This window comes from Staurois parvus, unplaced genomic scaffold (genome assembly GCF_062004578.1).
Source record: "Staurois parvus isolate SC_StPar_1 unplaced genomic scaffold, SC_StPar_1.0 ptg000104l, whole genome shotgun sequence".
Lineage (NCBI taxonomy): Eukaryota > Metazoa > Chordata > Amphibia > Anura > Ranidae > Staurois > Staurois parvus.
The window spans coordinates 7,871,367-7,897,500 of record NW_028317900.1 but is presented as its reverse complement, the minus strand read 5'-3'; the positions used below and the strand labels follow the sequence as shown (position 1 = coordinate 7,897,500).

Genomic DNA, 26,134 nt, shown 5'->3' with positions numbered 1-26,134 from the left:
CCCAATCAGATACTCCATTCTCCTTTATAGAGTAGCGGATGTAAACAAAATTTACACCCTCCTACATCCAATCCGATCCGATCTACCAAAAACAAACGAAAGGGGATCTGTTCTTCTTCGTCTGGGCAGATCGGATCAGAGGGCAGTCAGGTGTAAAATGACAGCTGGTCCATTTACATCTGACTGCTCCTAGAGCAGAGCAGGCTGTGTCCATGTCTGCTGTGCTTAAGCAGAGCGGACAAGGACCTGTCATCTGCCCGCTCCGCTCTGCTCAGCAGGTGATCAACAGACAGATCCTCTGCTGAGCAAAACAGATCTGCCACATGTTAAAGGGGCCTTAGTGAGATTTCCTCACATGTCCTGTTCATGTGCCATACAAAACTTGAGAGGCATCATTCTCTCCACTTGCTCTAAAAGCCACCTAAGTGGCTTTAAGCATTATTAAACACAAAAATGTATTATATTTCAGTTTACCAATTTTTAGATGTCTTAGATGTTAGAAGCTTTTTTCCTTTTTTTACTTTATGATCCTGTCAGTAAGTCTGTTATTTTTCAACTTCCTTTAACAGACCAAGCTGTCCAGCAAAAGTTGCACCACCATTGACTATTGCTTACAATGCTTTATCCAAAAAGAGATATAATGTTGTTGTAACTACTTAAAAAATGTTATCTGTTTGGCTTTAATTTGTTCAAAATGACTTTGCTATACAAAGAAGGCTCCATTGCTTCTCCATCCAGAGTGGAGACACCAGTCAAGAAGTGTGTTACTGACCGTTTCACCAGGTGAAAATAAAGGAAACGAAATAGAACTAATGTTGCCACCACATCCATGGATTAGTAAACTTCAGTATATTACGTTTTTGTTTTTCGGTTTATTCCCACTTTGGAGCTGAAATTTAGTGATGCTGCTTATTAGCAATGAAATGTGTCCTGTGTGCTGGTGGCTGCTGTTTAGAGTAAGAACCCTCAGTCTTCTCCCTCCAAATGACTTTGGTGGCGGTGATCTTCTGGTGCTGTAGGGGTTCATTTCAGCCACTGTGCCTGTGACAGGCACTTGTCAAATGTGACAAGTGTGCCCGCCCTTTCCACCTGTGCCCCATTCAAAGCATCTATATTGTAGGTTCCCACAATGCAAAGTGGTCCGTGACTGGAGGAGGCATACCTTTCAGCTTTAACTATATGGTCCACTTTGTAGGGGTACATGAAAGTGATTCTGTTGCCATGAAAAAAGAACCATGTAAAAGAAGAGGAATAATAATGACTCACCCCTCCACGCATGCCTCTCCTATTTCTTGCAGAGTTCTGCTGCTGGAACACTCTTCAGCATCTGACGAACCTCCATGAGTGTTGTATTCTTGGAAACCTACTGCATGCTGTGGTTTTACCTGCCTACACGGTAATGACATAGTGGCCGGTAGTTGGCACCATAGCATGGAGAGGGGAACCAGCCACAGACACTACTGAAAGTGTCAGATGTTGAAGATTCTTAAGCTGGTGTAGTTCTGCAAGACAGTGAAAATGGAAGGCATAGGGATTGGATAAGCAATATTCCTCTTCGTTTGCAGGGTGTATTTTGGTGACAGAGTTACTTTCAGCTCACATGTGGACAGGTAGAAGTGAAAACATTCCAGTCATGCTGGGTAATGCCTATTCTTAATTATCACTGTTGCAGTGATCTGTCATGCTTCACATGTGAATTGTGGTGTGGCATACTTTTTGAGTCTGGACAGGAAACAAATGCAAGGAAGTCTGTCTCTAAGCAGCACTATATCCTGTAAGCTGTGATAGTCACAGACCAAAAGACAGAGAATTTAAAATGCTCTCTTTCATCTGTGCATTAGCAATAATGCCATGCTTTAAAGTAGTTCTAAAGTCAAACTTTTTTTTCTTAATCCCTGCATTAGGGTAAAAAAACCCACACTAACTGCCCCCCGCCAACCAACCCTAAACACTTACCCGTCCCCTTTCTCCAATCCAGTGCTGTCCTGGCTGCAGTACCACTCTCCTCTCTTCCTAGCCTCACAGGAGGGCAGCGGGAGCCATAGGTTCCTGCTGCTGTTAGTCAAACTCATATGAGGAGGGAGCAGGTGTATGACTTACTAATGCTGTGTGTCTATGGATGCATACAGCCAGGCTCAGGAGCTCATCTGCACAGATGCCCCCATAGCACATCACTGGCTTAGGGGTCACCTGGAGGAAGAAGGAGGGGACAGCACTGGTGAGGGGACCGGCAAATAGGAGGTAAAGAACTACTCTGTGCAATATTATTGCATGGAGAAGATAAGTATAACCTTTTTTTTATTTATTTAAATATAAAATTAGCCTTTAATATAATTTTAAGGCAGGTAAAGGCCCGTGACTATTCAGATTCTTAAGGACCAAAGGTTTCCAAAATATGTTAAAGATTTGCAGCTCCTCAAGAGATGCAGCTTCTACCAAATCATTCATTTTCTGTAATTTCTATAGCAATGCCATAATACAAAGTTCTAAATAGAAGATATAGAGCTATTCACACCAATCCCTTTAAGTGTCATGTGCACAGGGGCGGACTGACAACTCATGGGGCCCCCGGGCAATAGGGGATCATGGGGCCCCTGTGTCCTTGCCCAAACTCAAAAAAGCCTATAAAAAAGGTACCAGGGGCATCTCACGGGGCCCCTACTGACCCCGGGCCCTCGGGCAGTTCCCGAGTTTCCAAATGGTCAGTCCGCCCCTGCATGTGCAATTGTTCTTCTCAGTCATCCAGACACACTCACCCTACAAACAAGATGGTCAGAAGTCAGTTGACCCACCAGTAAGTTTTGGAGTTGTTGAAGGAAACACAGCATGTAAAGAAAATCAACACAAACCAGAGAGATCATAAAAATGGTAAACCAAACCCAACCCAATGCTACAAGAGGAGCATGCCAAGAACCTATTTACTGAGTTTCCTGTTACAGATATATGGACAGCTATTGCCACCATAGAGATTACATTGTCCTGCAGCCTGGCTGAAAATGGCTAGATTGGGTCGCTTGCAACTCATGTCTGTACCGTAAGGTCCTCACTCTGCAATTACTTCCTCCAGACAGTTTAATCCTCTATTTGGGTCATCTGATTTAAGGAGTATAAACGGTTTTCCTCTCTGCTTTTTAGAAGCTAGATCAAATTTTGAGGTTACTGTGACTAGTGTTGCAATCAGGGCACAGAATACAATGTAGTCTGATCCCTGATTTTCTATGCTGATTCTGTGAATGAGGTGGAGCACAGAGTGAGAAAAAGACGTTTGTTTGATGGATAAATGATATGTAATAGTAGCTGTGTGCCCGAGATTAATTTGGCAGGGTGACCTGCTCTCTGCCCTCCGCTTGCATTTGTCACACAAAGTTAGTTGTTTTCAGAAAAATACTAGGAATATCAATACGTTTAACATCTATTCTTTTCTTGTATACCAATAAACTTTTTATACACTTGGGAATGGCGTTGCCTCTACTGGATAAACCAGTTCTTATGTATTGCATGCTAGTACATTCCCACATTCAGGTCAGGTCTGTTATCAGCTCTCAGTCTAGTAGCTTCCAAAGAAGTGCACACTACTTAAAGCAGTCTTTTTGAACCTTTTTGTGATAGAGGGACTCTTGAACAAAAGTTAGAGATTTCAAGGAACTCCGAAATGCGTTGTACAGGAGTGGAATCTGGACCATTCACACCAGTGGGGGAAAACATTTGCAGGATATATTATGCTCTGTATAATGTACATCTGCTAGTGAGTGCTGTTGAGGGGCTGTGTGATGCATGCACTTGTTTGATGACATTAGCAGCAGGAACTTTAATGGTCAGCAAATATTATTCTGCTCAGTGGTATTCAGCAATGACTAATGCAGGCCATAGACAGTTCGTTTATCGGCCGAATTTTCCTCCGAAAGAATAATCGGCCGATTTTCACACCATTATTGGGGCAATGTCATCGTCCGATTTTTGCGATTCCTCCTCATTTCTTTTATCAGTCATGCTGGAAAATTTGCAAAAAATAGCCGATTTTCGCAATCATTGGTGGCAACAGAACAACCGATTTTTCGTTTTTTGGCCGATAAATGAACCGTCTATGGCCTGCATTAGCATCAAAACCACTTCTGAGCAGATATAAATCCACTGCAGATTGAACTGAGGATTGTGGTGGAACCCTAGTTGAGAAACCCGTGTTTAGACTATGGCTGGAGTAACCTCTTTTGCAGTAAAGCATGGGCTGTCTCTCTTTCCTAGCTTTCACAGAAAAGACATGCATAGAACACAGAATGGGCTAGATGGTAGATGCAGAACTTTATTTTGAAGAGCGGTGGAAGTAGCCATCTTTCAATAAATGGTACTGGTTGAGTTCCAAAAGAAGTAGGGCATGTACACAATGGAGGATATTCACCAAGGGAGGTAAAAGGAGAGGGGGGGGGGGGGGGGGTTGGTTGTGAGAGAAGGAAAACAGGTGGGGGTGAGGGAGAAGGTCACCGTTGGGGATTTTTTAATTTCTTTTTTTTTTGTCTAACAGCCTACATTTAGATGGGTGCACCCTCTCTCACTTACCATTCATATTAATAACTCGTCATTGATGTTTCAACTTTATTGTTACATCTTAACATTATAAGCGTGATGCAGCAGCCAGGAAAAATATTACCTGAGGATTCTGCCATGAAGATGCATGTTTGGGAACTTCCTGTTATAGGGTAACAAGGCTGTACTCTTTTTTTCTGAATTTTGCTCCTCCTTTGTCATCATATCATAAAAGGCTTTCTGATTGAGACAGCAAGTAACTGGTTCAATAAACATTACACTGTTAACACCATTCGGGGAAAATCACCTTGAGAAATGCTGTGTAGACATCACTGGCCTGTATGCATGTAAGTGCCTGGAAAGAAGATGCAAAAGATCACACAGATACAACAAAGGATGAAAAAAGTAAAAACGCTACTTTTTTTAATGTTTTGGATACATAGTAGTTTAGCAAACTAAGAAGGAGATTTACTAAAACAGGAGCACTCAGAATCTGGTGCAGCTGTACATAGTAGCCAATTGGCTTCTAACTTCAGCTTGTTCAATTAAACTTTGACAATAAAACCTGGAAGCTGATTGGTTTCTATGCAGAGCTGCACCCGATTTTGCACTCTCTAGTTTTAGTAAATCCCCCCCTAAATGTCATTCAGTTCAAGAGGAGAGCTGCTAACTTGATAGTCACAATAGAAGATTGGTATGTGCTGGTGAATCCACTAATAACTGATGGCTGGACGATGTAAGAAATTGTTTCAGCTCAGTGTTTATGGATTTGTATGTTTCAGAAATGTACTGTGTTTGAGTGCTGCCTCTGGGCAGGGGGCTGCTCTGTGTGTTACCTGGATTGAGTTGGAGCGAGCGTGAAAACCCCAGGGACTTATTCTGTGCCGAGAAATGTGGGAGGAACATTGACAAAAGAAACTCTATTGTTTGTCACTCTGGAGGAAAATGGAGGAAAATTGCATTCACATTAGCATTAATACAACAACTTTCCCTAAATGGAAACACGGCAGGAAATCTTCTGCTAACCTGCGAGAATATAAGAAGTGAAATGGAGAAACGGTCTCCTTTATTTACTTTTATTTTCCATGACGTGATCCTCTGTGCAAATGACAGATTATGTGCCAAATTGGTGTCATATGCTCTCAAATGCCTCCTAGAAAACAAGTTGCTGCACTGTAAGCTAGTGCTGAGTATCTCCACATGGTATTCCTTATGTAACTAGGGCAGAATGATGGTCTGGCCTAACAACATGGCATGCTGGGGGTTTAATAAGCTGTTAACTCTAGGCTGGCAGGCAGGATTGAAGAACCAGGTGAACGGAGCTCTTGTATATTCTGTTAAGTATATTTAGTCTTGTCATTGTCACAGTTATCTCCCAAAACCACTTCTGGTAAACTGAGAATAGAAAGCGCTAAAAAGGAAGTGTGGAGCTGGGTGTGAAGCACGAACATACCAGTTACTTCCTGGGGCGTATTTTCATCTATGAGTGTGAATCCTGAACTGAAAATTAACCTTTAAATCAATGTTAGCCCAAACTAGAAAGTTATAAGGACTAGGCATTATAAAAAGGAAACCATAAATGCTTAAAGCTGCTTATGAGTTACTGTTCTTCTCGTCTAGCCACCAAGAAAAATCCTTTGACAGCATTGTGTTGTAGTTGGTAAAGGAGCCTTTTCCTTTTTCAATAGCTGCAGAAACCATTGCAAAATTATTCAGTTTTTAAACACAAGACCAGTGCATAATTGGTGAACAAAAACTATACTCCCATCTGTCCCCAAAGACAGATTCCCTTGTTGGGTGCCGCCATCTTTCTCCTCGTTCAGCAAAACCATGGTGAAGCCAGACTGTCAATCAAAGCCAGTATGTCAGTCACCTCTGCCCTTCCTATGACTATTGTGTCACTGATTTCTGCACAACATAGTCATATATCAGTGGCCCAGGGAGTGGTTATTGGTGGGGTGAGTGTTTAGGGAGTAGTTGAAAAGGGGGGAGCTTATGGGGTGAGTGTTTAGGGAGTAGTTGAAAAGGGGGGAGCTTATGGGGTGAGTGTTTAGGGAGTAGTTGGAAAGGGGGGAGCTTATGCATCACTGTAGCTCTGACAAGACAGGGGGTGGACCAGACCGCTGTAAAGAGACGGTTACTCTCACACACAGTTTACTGCTCTTTAACTCCAGCCTCCAGACCATCAGCAGAATTTTTTGCAAAGGCTGAGGGGACTTTATAGAAGGAAACAAAAAGTAAGATGTTTCAACGCACACTGTTTTCATGGAGCCTGAGTTTGTTGGACATCTTTTTTTTAAAGTACAGTTGAGCTGTAAAACAAGTCTGCCAGTACCCCCTGACAAACAAAACTAACCTTGGTGGCACTGCCAGCAGCCCCCAATCACCGCCTTTCATTTACTAAACCTTGGCTATGTGCACCCTGAGGGAAAGAGTGTTTCAAGCTGAACTGAAAAAAAAGGCACCCTGATTATGGGGGCTCACAGAGAGTCTTATAACAATATGTTTGCAAATGGAAGGTACTGGTCAGTGCCTGATGGTGCTTTTTCTTCCCTTTAAAAACATGATTTTTATTTTAATTGGTAGTGATAGGCAGGGGAGGACTGAAAACTCATGGGGCCCCGGGGCAATAGGGGATCATGGGGCCCCTGTGTCCTTGCCCAACACTCAAAGCACACCCAAAAAAGCCTATAAAGGGTACCAGGGGCATTTCATGGGGCCCCCTACTGACCTCGGACCCTCGGGCAGTGCCCGAGTGCTCGAACGGTCAGTCCGCCCCTGGTGACAGGTTTACTTTAAAGATACACTGCAGTAAAATCTTTGATTGATCTTGACATGCTTATAGAGAGCACCAGCCAACACCTCTCCATTTTATCTGTAATCTGGAGATTGCAGAATCCACTTTCTGGTGCTGCTGGAGCACCCACCTTGCTCCTTCTCAAATAAAGAAAATCTTATATATAAAAAAAGTGTTATAGCCACCAAACAGATTAATTCCTGCCTTGGATGTTTGAATGTGAGTGGAGATACAGAAAGTGAGAGAGGAAGTCATACAGCAGAAGCTACAAGGAAGCACACTCATAGAGATGGTGTAGAGAGCTGTGTGCCCATTCTGCAGGGAATTACACACACCTCAGATTATGGTAAATAGAGTCAACTACATAGTTATAGCAGTTTTTGTTTTAATATCTCGCATTAGTGACTAACTGAACACTTTTACTTCTTGCCTGAAATTGCTCTTTAAAGAAAGGCATTCGTTTTGCCAAATCACTCTGTATCCTTTACCATTACCATTTTAAATCTTCTTTATCACATCTCAGTGCTGTTGATCTCATGTAATTTTGTTTGCAGCCATTTTTTACATACATGAACTCCAGCGATGGCTGAATCGCATGTCTCATGATAGAATTCCTTATGGTGACATCAGTGGACCTTGGCTCCGTAATGTACACCGAGACTGTCACTTGTCTCCATTAAAAGTCCATGTGACAGGGGGAAGGTGCATGAACATAATTGGAAGACCAATAGGCATTGGTCACTCTATAAGGGGAAGTTATAACATTTTATGTCCAAAATCACTGTAATCATTGTCCAAGTCAAAGTTACAAATATTGTCATACAGTCCTCTAAAGGATATGGCTATATTAACACCCACCATAATCTGTAGGCGCCTTTTTGCTGGGTTTAGACTTTCTTAAAATCTTTTCATCCAGCCAGGCAGGCTGCGCCCCTTTACATTTTTCAACTGATAAATGCTGCACCACGGCTTAAAATATGTTGTGTTATCGGCACATAGGAGCGTCAGACTGTGGCTCTGTCTTACAAGGCAGTAGCCATTCTCTCCAGCAGTCCATATGTGTTCCCTGAATACTATTCCAATTAAGAGCACTGCTCAAGATGCAAGATCACTTTTGATTAGAGTAGTGGAGAAAGCCTTACTTTTTACTGTATTTTGAGCCTGACTGCATTACAGTAGTAAATAGCAAGTGTTCAGTTGCTTTTTAGAGATTTGTTTAACCCAGGCCTACACATTTTTGGCTGAAAACATTAGACATTAAAGTGTTATATGACAATATCTGTCATTTTGGTATTCTTGGACAATTATTTGAATAATATTGGTGCATTCGCAGTAAATCAATGTATCACTAACAGAAAACTCTGAGGAGAGAATATTCGGTTGTAGCTGGAAATGTCCAGAAAATAGTCAATTTTCCCCCAAGATTAGTAGTGATGCGTGAGTCTGCAGGTCACACACACAGCCATGCTTGTAGAACTTCAGTTCCTTTCAGGTTAGGAAGTATTTTTCAGCTGATTAATCAGTTACTAATGTCTGATCACCCTTTATATAAATATATGATTAAAGCATGCCCTGGTGAATGTTGAATTTAATTGAGCATTCATGTAGTCTCTAATATCAGTGATTGCAATGCAAAATTTTAACATTGTTTGTGTTCTTAGCTGTAGTGGCACACAAGTCAACTTGAGTACTGTAGAGGTTAGATGTTGTAGGTAATACATTAGTACTTACAGTCAGGTCCATAAATATTGGGACATTGACACAATTCTAACATTTTTTGCTCTATACACCACCACAATGGATTTGAAATGAAATGAACAAGATATGCTTTAACTGCAGACTGTCAGCTTTAATTTGAGGGTATTTACATCCAAATCAGGTGAACAGTGTAGGAATTACAACAGTTTGCATATGTGCCTCCCACTTGTTAAGGGACCAAAAGTAATGGGACAATTGGCTTCTCAGCTGTTGCATGGCCAGGTGTGTGTTATTCCCTCATTATCCCAATTACAATGAGCAGATAAAAGGTCCAGAGTTCATTTCAAGTGTGCTATTTGCATTTGGAATCTGTTGCTGTCAACTCTCAAGATGAGATCCAACGAGCTGTCACTATCAGTGAAGCAAGCCATCATTAGGCTGAAAAAACAAAACAAACCCATCAGAGAGATAGCAAAAACATTAGGCGTGGCCAAAACAACTGTTTGGAACATTCTTAAAAAGAAGGAACGCACCGGTGAGCTCAGCAACACCAAAAGACCCGGAAGACCACGAAAAACAACTGTGGTGGATGACCGAAGAATTCTTTCCCTGAAAAAAATGTTAGAATTGTGTCGATGTCCCAATATTTATTGACCTGACTGTATGTGTTCCTTCCCTTTCCTGGTCATCAGTAACTTGGACAGAAAGATAGGGTAAACCACCTATGTTCATCACAATGTTTTTAAAACTGTTGGTGTCAGTGTTGGGGAGAAAATCGCTTACTTCCTCTCCTGTCCTGATGGCACCAGTCACCAGGACAGGAAATAAGGGAAAATCTTTCATACAGGGACAAAAACAGCAGTAAAATGCAAACAGATGTTTGAACCCTTCCCACTCCGTCCATCTAACATTAGAAAAATGTTTAAGCTAGTGTTACGCTTTAAATGATTGAGGTCAAGTGTGAATGTTACTTAAAAGCCAAGATTTTCAGTGCACTATAAATACTAGTACATTAATCATCTCTCAAACTTGCATGCATGTGGATATCACAGCATTGCATGTAGGGAGCTGTAGATTAGAAAAAGGTTGGTTGCATACAATTATTAGCAAGAGTCTGTAGTACCACCTAGAGTCCTTGGAAAAGCCCTACTGAATTTGAAAATGTTAACAGGCAAAGGGAATGCAAATACTACATCTCTAAGGCCTCATGTACATGGGACACTTCTGAATGATGGAAACTGACTGCTGGAAAATGTAGGTTAAAAACTGTCTGTTTAGCCGCATTTGCATACCGCGTTTATGTGCGTTTAGAAGCGTTTTTTAGATAACCTCAGGAGACCTTGCAGAATGCACTGAAAAACAGTAAAAAATAACTATTTCAGACATTTTGAGAGAAATAGAGAGAGCAGAAGCAGAGAGAGCAGTATTTGTTGAGATTAGCTGTATTTTTTTTTTGTGCTGTTTGGATGTGTTCCAGATCATTTCTGTGCAGAAATTATTGCAGCAGTGTCTTACATATTTTCTTTCATGCAAAACCTCAAAGTATGGTGTACCAGGTCCATTTGAGTACCGGGAAAACGCTTTGCATGCATTTTTCATGATGAAAAAAGGCTCTGGACAGCATCTGGATATGGAAGAGTTAAAAAAAAATTTCAATCGCAAATGCCTATAAATGTAGTTAGCCGCATTTACAAGCGTGTTGTGTTTGAGATGCTGATAACATTTACTGCTGAACGCAAGTTTTCTGCTTTCAAAAAAACGACCTTAAACTCAACTCCCTGCAAACGACTGTAAATGACGATGTGTACATGGACACATAGGAAAACATTAGGGTGAGTTCAGGGGCTGCTGAAAAAAAACGCTGAACAGCTCCTAAACAAGAGTTTATCAGCTGCAGTGTACATGAGCCCTTATAGCCACATCTGCAATAATGTGCGACTTACAGGTTATGAACCCTTCCATTAATATTTACATGTGTATTTTTTACATTTTTAGTGCAACTCGATGGATATGTGTCTTTTATTTAACCTATTACTAGTCTTTAAAGTGTGTGTAGCATTGCATTGTAGAGACATAAAACATGGGAGTGCGTTTTATAGGGATCTACTGCCTGATTGAAGCTTTTCTGTCAGTTACCCAGACTATCTAACATGGCTTTTATATGTAGACTAACGCAACCTATTCAAAATGTGTTAATTTGTATTTGCAGATTCTGAAGGGAATGTTTGTCAGAGCAGTGAGCTAGTACAGATTATGTTGACAATGCATGGATTCCTGATCCCATCTGCAGACCTGCTCAGCAAGCTCAGGACATTATATCCTTTATTTTTGCTTGGATGTACCTTTACTGTCCAGGGAATATTTAAACCCAATGGTGAATGACAACTGTAGCTTATTCTAAACCTTTTAGCATATACTGTACTTATTATCAATAGCAGACATTGCTGCAATGCCCACCACTATTGTCTTCATCCGTATCAGGCTACCACATAGCTCCATTTGTGATGGGGGTTCATAACCTCCTTCCATGGATCGCTTCCCATGATCGTTCTGTAATTGTCCTCTATATGAGTGGTGGGAGCTCTAAACAGCTAAAGCGTTACATAGGTCATCATGGGAAAAAGATTTTGCACATCTAATGAGCCCATTAGTCTGCCATCCCTTCTTGGCATCTTATGGATAAATGACCATAAAGTTAGGACTCATCAGATGTATAGCACTAAGTCCTCATGCATACTGGATGTTTTTATAGTGGCTGTTTTTGGCTTTTGACGTTTTTTTCTACAGCCAGTAAACTCCCCAGCATGTTATCCTATGTGTCCATGCACACATAGACTGTAATCAGCGTTTTTGGCAGGGGAGTTTTTTGGCTGGAAAAAACCCCCAGAACTAGCAGGTTTCTAGAGGAGTTTTTTAGCTGTAAAAACGCTATAACGCTGAAAAACACAGTAAATCGTGGCAAACCGGTGGTTTTGGACCTTTTTTGAGCTAAAAAACGTTGCCAAATGCCGCTAATGCAAAAATGCTGAAAAACTCATGTTTTTACCATGACTTTACACAGCTAACGTTACCAGCATTATTAAAACTCCCAGTGTGCATGGAGCCTAAAAGTCAGTATCACAAGCATACAGGAACAGGTTTTTTGTGAATTTGGGTACATCATGTAGTTATTCATTTCTGATAAATTAGAGACAAACTGAAAATCTAAGCACAGAGAGCCAGAAATTGTTTACAGCTTATTAAAGAGACAATGAGCCTTTTTAGTGTGTCTTCTTCTAGCAGGCAATGAATTCCATATGGCTCTGCACAAAAAGACCTCAGCATGTGTGTCACTAATGACAGGCATGTGCCATTAAGGAGGCTGGGAGCAGGTAACGAGGCCTCCCGTGGGAGAAGGAGAGCCTGGCAACAGAAAATTACACTCTATCTTTGTTTATTATCACTCTTCTTATGTCTCATCTTTTCAATTTGAGTAGGTGCAAAAGATAAATCCTGCTTTACGCTTTTCATATGACATGCTTTGTATGATTATACTACACAAGCAGAGTCCCTTAAAACATAGAAGTTAGATGAAGACAAGCCACTGCGTAGGCTAAGAGTTAAGGGTGTTTTTGGTTCTTGAGAGTGATGCTACAATTGCATGGTATTATAATTCGCTCTCAATATATTTCGCTGCTGTTTTTCCTTAACTGATATTTACATATGAGGAAGCTCTGCAGAAGAGGTCTTTGCTGTTCTGCCTCAAGATCTGCTACTTTGTAAGGTATGTTTCTTATAATATAGACTGAGCATTTCTGTTGTGATCCTGCATTTTTGGCCAGTCTTTCAACTTTTTTCTCTTTTTAGGTATTGGATTACAGAACTCTGGACTATGTTTAAAGTGGACTCACGTCTCACCGAGACCATGGAGGAGTTCCAAGAGCTGGTGAGAGCACAAGGGGAAGAATTACATTGGCAACTTCTTGACACAGCTCAGATGTGAGTTCTCAGGAAATGTAAATATCTTTTGGCATGCTTTTGATTTATGCCGGAATGTAATTCTTTATTTTATAATATAGTAACTCTCGGGAATGGTCTAGAAAACTGACACAAAGAATAAGACCAAACTGTAGTAAGAAGAGGAAAGTGTCACTTCTGTTTGACCACTTGGAGCCACAGGAGCTGGCAGAACACCTAACTTACCTAGAGTTCAAATCATTCCGCAGAATTTCTGTAAGTAAACAAAGCAGAGAAGGATATGTTTATCATCTCAATAGCATTATACAACTCGGTTTTATAACATACTTCTCGATGTCATAATAAACAAGGAAACTGATACCATGACAGCAATGTGTTAGTGCAGTGGTTCTTGTCCTCATACCTCAACAATATGTGGTTTATGGATCTTCCCACAAGAGCACAGATAATTTGTTCAGTAATTGCTCTGCCTATGTTCCAGAGAAGAAAAATAAAAATATGGATTGCGTTTAAAAACCTATGAATTGACTTTTGGCTTGGGTCCAACAATAATTTGAAGCAGTCATGAAGTCTTTATATAACTTATCTTCTAATGTGAATGGTCCTTTATGTATGGCTGAACTTTATACACAAATGAACCTATCTTTAAATTGTTGGGTTACATTTTTAAGTACCACAGAATATAGAATAATTCACACTTCTAAATTCTCTACAATCTTATTCAACTTTCTCATCAGTTTTCGGACTATCAGAACTACATTGTAAATGGTTGTGTGAAAGATAATCCTACTATGGAACGTTCAATTGCACTCTGCAATGGAATTTCTCAGTGGGTTCAGCTGATGGTCTTAAGCCGACCAACCCCTCAGCTCCGAGCCGAAGTTCTCACTAAGTTCATTCATGTGGCTCAGGTGGGTGTTAACATCTGCACATTACATATCTTTCAATAAATGAAATAACACAATCTAATTATCATAGTAGTAAATGCTATAATTATATTGACCGTTTCATGTTCCATTTGGCTTATCCTCACAGAAACTTCATCAGCTGCAAAACTTCAACACTCTGATGGCTGTGATTGGCGGACTGTGCCACAGTTCCATTTCCAGACTCAAGGACACCAGTTCTCATGTGTCTCATGATGTCAGCAAGGTAAATACCTCTACTAATATAATATATGCATTGCAACAGAGTAAAAATATTACTGACAAAAAGAAGATCCATTATGTGCCAATACAAGACAGCCATCCCTATCTATCGAGCTGCACTAATGGATCATTTTTATTTTCACTACATCAATCACTTGCCAGGCTTGGTGTAGTTCCTACCATTATTTTATGTTAGTTCATTGCCACTTCAGTTAGTTTTTGTGCCATGCTATTGACATCCTTTAACATTAGATATTGCTCTACTACCTTTCTTTTTCCTTGTTCCATTTTGTATTTTTTTTTGTCTGCCTGCTATGTTTCTGGGCCTGTTGAGCGCTTGATGGTACATTCATTAACCCCTGAGTTGTGGCACTGGCAGGAGCATATTTACCACAAGGCAAACAAGGCATTTGCCTAGGGCGGCATTTTTCAGGAGGGCAGCACCGCCCCCTGGAAGAAGGGACACTTGCGGCATGGGGACCAGGTGGGATCTGAGAGAGGCTGTGGGCTGCTTGATGGTGTATGCAGAGCCCGACTCTCGTTCCCAGGGATGTCCGGAGCTGTTAAGGTGTGAGTCTTTCTCTCTCTTGCCCGGGCAGGGGGGGAGTGATGTGTGTTAGTGGAAGACTCTCTGGGGGAAGGGGGGGGGCAGGGGGTTGCACAAAACTTAAATACACCACTTGGCACTGGCTTATTGAGATATGGAAAGCCAGAGGTCAAGAGTCTTTATAGAGATAGGTTGATTTAATAAAAGCAAATAGACTGTTCACTTTGCAAGGGAAATTGCCTTAGAGCATGCCTCAGGAGTATATTGGGTCTGCATCAATTCCAGTACCATTATGACTCTAAGGGATCTATTTATCAATAATTTCATCTAAGATTTACACAACTTTAAGGGCTATTTCACATTACATGCAGTCCAGTGTGTTTTTTTTTTTTTGCATCAAAGATGCATGCACAGTGTTTTCCATGTATTCCAATTGCCCTAGTTCACACCAGTGCAGTCAATTCCTGGAGCAGAAAAACAATATAACATGCTGTATTTTCTGCATAGAACTGTACTGGAACATGGCAAACTGCATCAAAACTGCACTGGAACAGAGTGTGGTGTGAACTGTAAACAAAAACGTATGCGCAATGCTCCCGGAGTGCGTTTTTGTGGTATGAACTGGCCCTTAAGGAAGATTCACATATTTTTCACATAGGATTCAATTAGAAAAAAAAGTGTGCCTGTTGGATGAAAGTTGTGTAAATCTTTGGTGACAATATTTATAAGTATGCCTCTATGGGTTTTAAAAATCAGGTAGATCATTTTATGCTTTATCATTTTCTTTAACTTTGTTTTCATTGCAGGTCCTTAATGAGATGACAGAGCTGCTGTCCTCCTGCAGAAATTATGATAATTATAGACGAGCTTATAATGAATGCAGCAATTTCAAGATACCGATTCTTGGGGTACACCTGAAAGATCTTATCTCTCTATATGCAGCCATGCCTGACTTTTTGGATGAAAAGAAAATTAACGTACCCAAACTGCACTCTATGTACAACCATATTAATGAGCTGATTCAGCTACAAAACATAGCTCCACCATTAGATGCCAATATGGATCTTGTACATCTGCTCACAGTGAGTTTGGATTTTCAGTTTTTGTTTGTTCAGAGAATACCATTATATATTTCCCCTGATTGTTTGCTGTAACTTGAATATACTGGGATTGTTTTGATACACCTTCCATGTTTGATTCAAAGATGAAAATATTAGAGAGCAAAAAGTACATTGGGGCAAGATCAAATATAGAAATATTTTGAAATCTTTAAAGTGATTGTAAAGGTATTTTTTTAAGATAACAAACATGTCATACTTACCTGCTCTGTGCAATGGTTTTGCACAGAGCAGCCTCTGTGCAAAACCTCTTCTTCTGAGGTCCCATAATGGTGGTTCTGGCTTCTCCACCATCTGAGTGCCCCATAGCAAGCCTCTTACTATGGGGCACTCGTGCAGACTTAATCCTCAGCCAGGGTCTGTGTGTCTATAGACCCACCCATGCTGTCTCCATGTCCAGTGAGAAGGGAGAGAGAGAGGAGAGAGCCACTGCTCTCAGGCACAGTGCTGGATTGAGATTGGGCTCAGGTAAGTATTTTCCTCACCCCAGATTCAGGATAAATGCTATGTCTCTGGAATAAAATATTTCCAAACAGTTATTTTAGTAAAATGGGTCACCAAGTATTTTATATGGCTGTTTACCTGTTGATCCTTGCTAGCACTAAACGTGCTAAGCAGAAACAAATAGTAAAACGCATCAACACCCTCCCCCCCCATCCTTGACTATTTTCTGCAATCTCTTTATAGCGATAGTCTTGTAGAAACCCTTTGGCTATCTTGGCATACACAAATTCCAGGAGCTGGAAGCAGGAGATAGGATTTTGTCTGTCTTGTACGACCTGCTACAGACATATTATTATTATTATACAGTATTTATAAAGCGCCAATAGTTTGCTCAGCGCTGTACATTACAAAGGGGGACAGAACATGTGACAGAACAATACCAATACAATGCAAAACATGAGGGGATTGAGGGCCCTGCTCTTTCGAGCTATTTATTTGTTTTGATATGTGTAAGGGGCATTCTACCCTGTATTATATATTTGTACCTCAATATATTTGCAGCTTTCCCTCGACTTGTATTACACAGAGGATGAAATGTATGAACTGTCATATGCACGGGAGCCAAGGAATCATCGGGCACCAGTAAGTTACATAAAATAGACATAATTCACTTTGTTCCAGTCACTGACAGCTGAAGAAGGTTTAAAAGGGAAAAGAAGGGAAAAAAATTGATACATCCTATTTTTACCTATCCTTTCCTAAGTGTCCATCTTTGACTGTCAGCTATTGATTCATTTCTGGAAGACAGTGTCTGATACTCGATGCTAAGCGGAGCAGAAGAGGGACATGATATAAGGCACTTTTGCAGATAGCTCTACGCAGACAGCTCTTATTCCATCAATGGAGGTTAACTCAGGGAGCCACCAAGATATATGTAATGTAGTCATCATTTAGATATAATGCATGTACATTGAACGATCGGTTCTCTTTTCTATGGAAAAAGAAAACAGAGATTTTCCAATGTGGTTCTATTGCCTTAAGAGATGGTTGAATTATAGGATGAGTGGCAAATGTAAAGGCTGGTACACATGTGCCAAATATTGGCCAATATCAGCCAGTTCAATAGAAACCAGCCAGCATTTGGCCAGTGTGTGCAGCAGATTGTCCAGCTTCTGTTGAACAGGCATGCTGGAAAACCAGCATTCGATCAGCGCTGGCAGCCGCCAATGACTTTGAGCACTGATCAGCATGATCTGGCGGGCGATGAATACAATAGCTCAGTGGGGGAGATTGCCGCACTAACATCACATAGTTAAAGTGGAGCTGCACCCAAAAGGGGAAGTTCTGTTTTAAGGCTTTGTTCCTCACTCCCCATTAAGGATTGGTACTTTTGTGGAGGGTGTGATCGAATCAACAGGTACCCACTTCAACATTTGCTGCGATCGTCTAGGCGATTGAAAGTTGCCCTCCCTCCTGTCAGGTGTCCCAGAAGACTAAGGGACAATTCACAAAGTGCAGTATTACTCGCGCATGCGCAGTGGGCACCCGGCTATGAAGCCACAAGCTATCACAGCCGGGTGCTCACACTGAAGATGTTGGCGCTGGGGACACAGGACGGTGGGATTGAGGGACAGGTGAGTGTCTGTTTTTCTAAAAGTCAGCAGCTACAGTTTTGGTAGCTGCTGACTTTTATTTTTTTTATTTTGACTGAACCTCCGCTTTAATATGGCAACCTCTCAGGTTTTTTTTTCGTTCAGCCAACTGAGTCGAAAAAAAAAAAACTTATTGTGTGTACCTAGCATATAGCTATATGTATTTAATAACAATGAAAGTGGGAAAACCACAAACATTGCATGAAAATAATTGTATGGATATCTAACAAAAACAGACTGTTCAGCACATATGTGTTTGGTCTGTTGTCCCAAATAGAAATGTGATATGATTAGATGAACATTTCTTTTTGAGGTCAGCTAGCAATTAGGATATGAGCTTCTCTGTCTCTGCATGCATTAGAGCTGTCCCTTATGCAACACTCATTACTTGCATAAGCAAACATATTAGTTCTAAGAAGTTCACGAACATATCTGCTTAGCTTACATATTCATGGACAAATGTAGATGTAAATTTATATTGCAGGGCATGTGTGTACCAGATTCTGTGCATAGAGACAAACTGGCAGCACAATATTGAATTACATCTTTCTGCTTCCTTGGATTTTGCCATTAACTGTCCTTTAAGAACTTAAAATGCTCAGTTTACTTGCTGCCTGTGACCTAGAACACAATTCCATGTGTGGTGGGGAAGGCTTTCTGTGAAAGCTGAAAATTAGGTTTAGTCGGAGTGTAAAAGAAGACGTATAAATAGCAGTGCTACCTCACCTACAGACACACGTGTCTTATCTGAGAATACTAGATGTGGATTGCAGTCGTGACACTAGCTGTGAAGAGCAAAGTGTTCTGTGAAATAGCTCCCACACTTACAGCTCAGTCCAAATGTTAATCACTGCCTCCATATAATGGCAGGGACAGGTATAGTGCTCCATCCACTGGTGGGCATAGAACACAGGCAGCACTTGTTTAGGAAATATTGTCAGGGTACTCCTAACAATGCCGATCCCTGAACACCTCATCCAGGAGCTCAGAGGGTCCACTGTTTCTATCTAACTTTCTATCCATGGCTATCCTACCCATCTGCTCTCTATTATTTGTGCCAGTCATAAGGCTTCTGGAGGAGCAGAGGCTCAGAACTGGGATCTGACACCTCTAAAGAGAAGCATTGATGATCCACAATCAAATGGGAGTCCAGTATCAGGCCTACCTCATCCCAAGGCCACAGCTTTATTATTAGCTAACAATGGGCCATTGTATCACCAGCACCCCGAGTGCACATGCACTCTGCCTGACAGTTGATTTGGCCTTCAGGCTTTGTAGGAATTAGTGCTTTGCTGCATTGGTATTCTTCTCTTAGAATATCAGGGTACTTGCTGTCAGTTGCTTTATTTTTTTAGTTTGCATTATTTGTAATTAATAATACAGTAACAGTTTAAATTCTGGGCTAGCGTAAATGTTGCATAAACACTGCTGAAACTTGTCTGTTTTCTTTGTGTACAGCCCGTTACACCCTGCAAGCCTCCAGTTGTTGCAGATTGGGCATCTGGTGTCTCTCCTAAACCCGACCCGAAAACCATCAGTAAACATGTGCAAAGGATGGTGGATGTAAGTAATTTCTAGATGTGTGTCAGATTTTAAGGCCATTTCACAAGGATTTTCCAACCATGCCAACCTCTCAGTTTTTAAGACAGTCGTGATTGGAAGCTGCATGCAAGTCTATGGGCAGGCGGATGTAAACTGTTTTCTGTCCATCCACATCCACCTACCTCCAAGTTTATCCATGCAAGTCTATAGGCAGGTGGATGTAAACTATTTTCTGTCCCTCCTGGTCCACCTTTCTCCTGAGTTTATACTGATCTGGAATAAAACCTGAAAAAGGTTTTCCATTTTTCTGGACCTAAATGTTACAGATCGCAGGTAGCCTGATGTAAATGGACACAAATCTATTTATATCTGGCCACCCATAGAACCATCACAAGTTTGCAAGTCTGTTGTCAAAATGTGGCAAAAACTGGACAGGCACAGATGTCACAAAACTGACCTTTGTCCCATTATGCTCTTACCAAGGGATCTGCTCTTAGAACAGAGCACTCCTGTGTGGAAGGGGCCTGTGTTTTGTTCCAAATATATATTTATCCAGCACTGTAGGAAGCATAACATACTTACAATGTGTATATTTGAACATAGGATGTTTGTGGTTATTTTACATTCACAATGGGTTTGTTCTAAATAAGCTTTGGATAATTGGATGTTCTGTCCCTTTCAGTCTGTGTTTAAGAATTATGATCTGGATCAAGATGGATACATATCCCAAGAAGAGTTTGAGAAAATAGCGGCCAGCTTCCCATTCTCTTTCTGTGTGATGGATAAAGACAGGTGAGTACAACTTACATCTTGTAAGCAGAGACACTTGGGTCAGTTCACAGAGGTTTTACAGTGTGTGATATGCACATCATCGTTGGTGAAGTATCACACCAACTCATTTGCAAAACAGACCACCTCAAGTTATAAATCTTATAAATATATGGTATTTCTTGTGGTATTTTACTACATTGAGCCTTATTTTAACACTTCTTTAAATAAAAATGTATTTTAAAGTTTTTTTTTCACAGGATTGCAGTATGGCTTATATCTCCAAAAAATACCACTAGCTTCAGAGTAGCCATCCAAGGCAAAATATAAACAGAAAAAAATTAAACTAAAAGTTCAGTTGTGTTGTAAAGTCTCGTTCATACGTGCAGAAAAACTGATGGAGAAAACGCGTAGATTTCATTGCAGAGACACAAGTTTGCATCAGTTTTCATGTGCGTGTCAGTGAGTTTTATACTCTTTGCAGATTCCTGCACAGAACAAATACGCATGTGATACTAGTGTTGTGGTGTGAACAGGGCACATAGAGAACAATTGTTTTCTTTGCACCCTTGCACAACACATGCAGAAAAGCTCACGTTTCTGCACACTGGTGTGATATTGATTCCATACCGGTGTGGTTTGAATATTTTCAAGAGCTAAAATAAAAATTGCTGTTACAACAGTTAATACATTTTAGTGAGTTGATCCGTTGCAGAGTTATTCATGCAAAGTGCTAATATTAACCTTAAGGTTAGTAGATTTTCAAAATGAATTCTGTGGACACCCTACTGGCCATGGCCTCAACACCACACCCTCAATTGTAGCCACATGCACAAAACCATGTCCCAATCTGGCGCCATTTTTGAATTTCCAGAGCCGGAACATTACAACCATTACTCTCTGTCCCAAGGAAACAGACATGCCCAGATTTGTCCTCAGACTCCTCACCACGGGCTGTCCCCAGGAAATGTAGATGAATGGTAACCTTTATTAAAACTCAAAACTCAATTTTCAGATTACTGTAAAGAAAAGTTTCCTACTTGGTTGCTGCACATTTCACACCATTGCTTCTCTCTTCACATGTGCAGTAATACATAATGTATGCACTGAATTATATCTTAACAATCTTAAAATTATATTTTTAAACTGTGTTTTTTTTTTTTGGCACAAAAAGTAGCAGCCTGACTATCATTATAAACATTTTTCCAATCTGATGTGGTTTTTGTGAGGGCATATAACGCTCCTACACAATTGTCCTCTTCTGAAGAACATTAACACCTGAAGTCAGTGCTGCCATCTCTAACCCTGCTGCAAAGGCACTGGCCCACCAGTGTGATTATAGACCCTATAGTCCTGATAAAAGTATCCTCATTGCAGGGTGCTGCCAATTGTGTGCAGATGTCAGGCTTTGGCACGGGGGCTTTCTGCAAGAGATTATCCATTACGTGGCACTAATGTGCTCCCCATCCCTTCACATATCTGGGCTGGAGCTTCTGTATCCCAGGATTGATCTTCTGGGAGTTAGTACGAGGCCTGGTATTAGGTCAGGGAAGTAGTACAAGGCCACACTATTTACACTTGTTGTGGCTGGTCCTTTTTTCATGATAGACTATTTAATGTTTTTCTTTTTTTACCTACAGGGATGGCCAGATCAGCAGACAAGAAATCACTGCATACTTCATGAGGGCAAGTTCAATATGCTCCAAACTTGGCTTGGGATTTCTTCACAACTTCCAAGAGACCACATACCTGCGCCCAACCTTCTGTGATAACTGCGCTGGCTTTGTGAGTAGTAAAATCATAAAAAATCCAGCAGACTACATTGGCTAAGAAATTAGCGTGCCTACCTTGCAGTTTCTAGGTCTAAGTCCTAGGTTAATGTCCCACCAGATGCTCTCTTTATGGAAAATGAATGTGTGGGTTTTCTGAATGTGCGCAAGTTTCCTGCCTAAACCCATATATAGGTTTTATGCACACCTGCACACAATAGGGCCTCGTTTTGTCTGACTGTGGTGGGAACTTTAGAGTGTAAGCTATTCTTGGGCAATGACTGAGATAAATTGTTCTGTGTAAAATATATAATATGATGACTCTAGTGAAACTCATTCTAGACCATATGGATTTCTGGCAGAAAGTAGATTCTTTTCAAATATTAGTGAAGTTGTTAGCTGCATTCATCTAAAGACTCCCACACTCAAACCATGGTGATCCTCATAAAATCGTGGCCCGAAACGCTTCACTCGACACAACCTTCCTCAGATCAGGCAATTTTCCATAAACTACAAAAACACACAGGAGAGCGCAAATGCTTACTACCACAAATGTATTCAATAAAAAAAGGTTGTATACTCACAAACAAAAATAATAGCAGGCACATCAAACAACAGAACTGTTGGGAATACAACAGCATGTACTATAATGTACTATATATAGTATTGTGTGATAATATCACTTGACCAGTAGATGGCACTGTACACTAAAGGTCACTAGTTGTGTATATCTGAAAACTTGTTTGTTCCTCCTCTCTCTATCATCTCTTCAGGAAGTAATGAGTCTGTAATATGTCTGCTGTGAAATGTGCTCTGTATGTTTGTAACTTAAGCCACACAAGTAAAGTCTGAATTCTGCTATCACTACCAGTGTCTTCTATAACACATAACCAACAGGTTATGGGCCCAGCTCCAGACACTGAAAAAAGGAAAACTACAAGCAAGTAAGTGCTGCATTTACAATCCTACCAATTCACTGAAAGATGGCAAGTGCTTCAGATATGAAGTTTACAATAGCAAAGCTCAACAATACCAACTACCAGCTATGGAAGTTTAAGCTTGAAATGCTGTTATCCAAAGATGACTTGTGGCAGGTACTAGATACACACAGACCCAATGACAACTCGGAAGAATGGGACAGGAAAAACAGGCAAGCAAAAGCAGTCATAAGCCTGTTAGTGGAGGATGATCAACTCATTCATATAAGGAAAGAAAGCACAGCTAAAGGTATGTGGACTGCATTACAAAAACTACATGAACATGCAAACCTAAACAGTAAACTATATCTGCTACGCAAACTGTATAAGATGAGGCTGGAAAAAGGGCAGGAAATGGGTGAACATGTAAATGCTATGCTAGAAATTGTGGACCAGCTAGGTGCAATAGGTGAAGAAATAAAAGGCAACCATGTTGTGGCGCTTCTTCTGTGCAGCCTTCCAGAATCATACAGTGCCCTTATAAATGCTCTAGAAACTAGACCGGAAACTGAACTGACGCTAGAATATGTTAAGGGAAAATTAATTGATGAATACAGCAGAAGAAAGGAAAATTTGCATAGTGAAGAGAACAAGAGACCAGAGGCAGCTCTGAAGGTGCATGAAGGCATAAGACAAAGCAAAGAAACCAGGGTATGTTTTCGCTGCAAAAAGGCCGGTCACCTGAAAAAGAACTGTTCAATCTGGAAAGCTGAGCAGCGAAAGCGGGAGCTACCCACAAGAGAAAGAGCTAAAGCGGTCATGAAAGAAAATGAAAGTGCATCATGGAGTGGTACTTTTAAAGTGACTCAGAATAGTACCTCACATGGATGGTACATTGATTCAGGGGCAACAAGTCACATGACAAGCGACGAGACATTCTTCACAGAAATTGATTTTAGTGTAAAAGATAAAGTCTTCCTAGCAAATGGGAAAAGTATTACAGCGGAAGGTAAAGGTCAGGGATTTCTGAACTGCAAAACACCATCAGGGGGCAAGCAGAGCATCCTTGTAAAGAATGTTCTATATGTTCCAAGCCTAGAAGGAAGCCTCCTATCAGTTAAAACCCTTGCAAGCAATGGACTCACTGTCCAGGTCAGAGGTAATGAATGCACAATTCAAAATGGAAAGCAAATTCTAGCAAGAGGAAGATTAAATGAACATCTGTACAAACTCGTCATTGAAAGTGAGAAGGCTAATGCGGCAACTCATAACCCACATGACAAGTGCATCCACCTGTGGCATAGAAGACTGGGGCATCGAAACCCAGAAGCTATAAAGGACTTTGCAAAGAGAGGTCTATCAGAAGACATGAAAATATTGCCTTGCCACACACTCAGCAAGTGCACGTGTTGCATCAAAGCAAAGGCCACCCGAACCTCTCTTCCACAGACCAGTCAGAGTAAAACCATTAAACCCATGGAACTGATACACAGTGATGTGTGCGGACCAATGAAAACCATCACACCTGGCGGGAACAGATATTTACTGACTTTCATCGATGATTATTCCCGGTACACAATAACGTATCTAATGAAGCACAAAAGTGAGACATTAGAAAAACTTCAAGAGTTTGTAGCTATGACAAGTAACAAGTTTCAAAGGAAACCTGGAATAATACGCACTGACAATGGAGGGGAATATATGAATAAAGAGATGGAATCATACCTAAAGAAACAAGGTATTATACACCAAACAACCCAACCGTACCATACACTCCTGAGCAAAACGGTGTAGCTAAAAGAAAGAATCGCACTCTTGTAGAAATGACAAGATGTATGATTACGGATGCTGGCTTACCTAACAAATACTGGGGAGAAGCAATAATGACTGCAACATACCTACAAAACAGGCTCCCATCAAAATCTATTGAGAGTACACCATATGAAATGTGGAATGGATCAAAACCTAACGTAGGACACATCAGAGTATTTGGCTGTAAAGCATATGCCCACATTCCAAGTCAGAAGCGCTCCAAGTTGGAGAACAAAGCCATAGAAGGCATTCTGGTCGGCTACAGTGAGCAGAGTAAGGGATATAGAATCCTTTGTCCAAAGACCAACAAGGTCACAGTAAGCCACAGTGTTTATTTTAATGAAAGTGAAGAACCAGATAATACAATTTTTGAAAAATGTGGAGAGGATTTACGTGCTGAATCGGCAAGAGACACTGACCCATGCGAAGCAGAACAAGAGCCAGAACAAGAAGTGGAACTTACAATCAACGAGCCAATAGAATCCACTGAACAACAAGAAATCAGAACATCCTCTCGAATGACAAAAGGGATACCACCCCGCAGGTTATCATACGCTGCTAAAACACATCAAACACAGGAGCCAACATCCTGGGAAGACATAGAAACTTTGCCGAGAAGGGAAGCCAATCAGTGGAGAAAAGCAGCTGAAGAAGAAATAAAATCACTTCAAGAAAATAAAACTTGGTCACTAACAGAACTCCCTCCCGGTCGCAAAACCATCGGAAGCAAATGGACTTTTAAAGTAAAATATGATGCAGAAGGAAACATCCATAGATACAAAGCAAGATTAGTTGCCAAGGGATACTCCCAGAAATTTGGAGAAGATTACGATGAGACATTTGCTCCAGTTGTGAAACATTCTACTATAAGAACACTCCTTAGTATTGCTGCCGGAAAGGGAATGCAAGTAAAGCATCTAGATGTCAAAACTGCCTTTTTGTATGGAGACATCAAGGAGGATCTGTACATGGAACAGCCACCAGGATTTGAGAAAGAAAAGAACCTTGTTTGCAAACTGCAAAAGAGCATCTATGGGCTCAAGCAAGCAGCGAGAGCATGGAATGAAAAAGTGAACGAAATACTCAGAAAAGAAGGGTTCTCAAAAAGTAAAGCAGATCCATGTCTGTATTCAAAGAATCAAGAGAACAAATGGACATACATCCTAATATACGTCGATGACATCTTGACGTGTTTTGAACAAGAAGGGACTATGACCAAATAGTTCACAAACTGAAACAAAATTTTGAAATTAAAGAGTTGGGGAACATTACTCACTATCTAGGAATTCAAATAGAGCGGGAAGAGGATGGAAGCTATCTTCTTAACCAAAGTCAGAAAATTACAGAAATGTTAGAACAGTTTCACATGCAAGATGCAAAGGAAGCGAAAACACCAATGGAACCAGATTATCCAAAAACAAGGGAACGTCATTGTTTTCTACAA

At 40.8% G+C, this 26,134-nt stretch overlaps 1 protein-coding gene across 1 annotated transcript in view; it reads left to right on the top strand.

The window, feature by feature from the left end:
- The window catches only part of RASGRP1 (RAS guanyl releasing protein 1), a 76,924-nt gene that overhangs the window by 38,001 nt on the left and 12,789 nt on the right, over positions 1–26,134 (top strand). Inside the window, exons 3-13 of the mRNA XM_089671302.1 lie at positions 11,226–11,335; positions 12,721–12,779; positions 12,863–12,994; positions 13,075–13,228; positions 13,711–13,884; positions 14,009–14,125; positions 15,475–15,750; positions 16,792–16,872; positions 19,341–19,445; positions 20,107–20,216; positions 21,833–21,977. Of these exons, the coding sequence (XP_089527428.1) occupies positions 11,226–11,335; positions 12,721–12,779; positions 12,863–12,994; positions 13,075–13,228; positions 13,711–13,884; positions 14,009–14,125; positions 15,475–15,750; positions 16,792–16,872; positions 19,341–19,445; positions 20,107–20,216; positions 21,833–21,977 (1,463 nt within the window). The remainder of the gene's footprint in view (positions 1–11,225; positions 11,336–12,720; positions 12,780–12,862; positions 12,995–13,074; positions 13,229–13,710; positions 13,885–14,008; positions 14,126–15,474; positions 15,751–16,791; positions 16,873–19,340; positions 19,446–20,106; positions 20,217–21,832; positions 21,978–26,134) is intronic.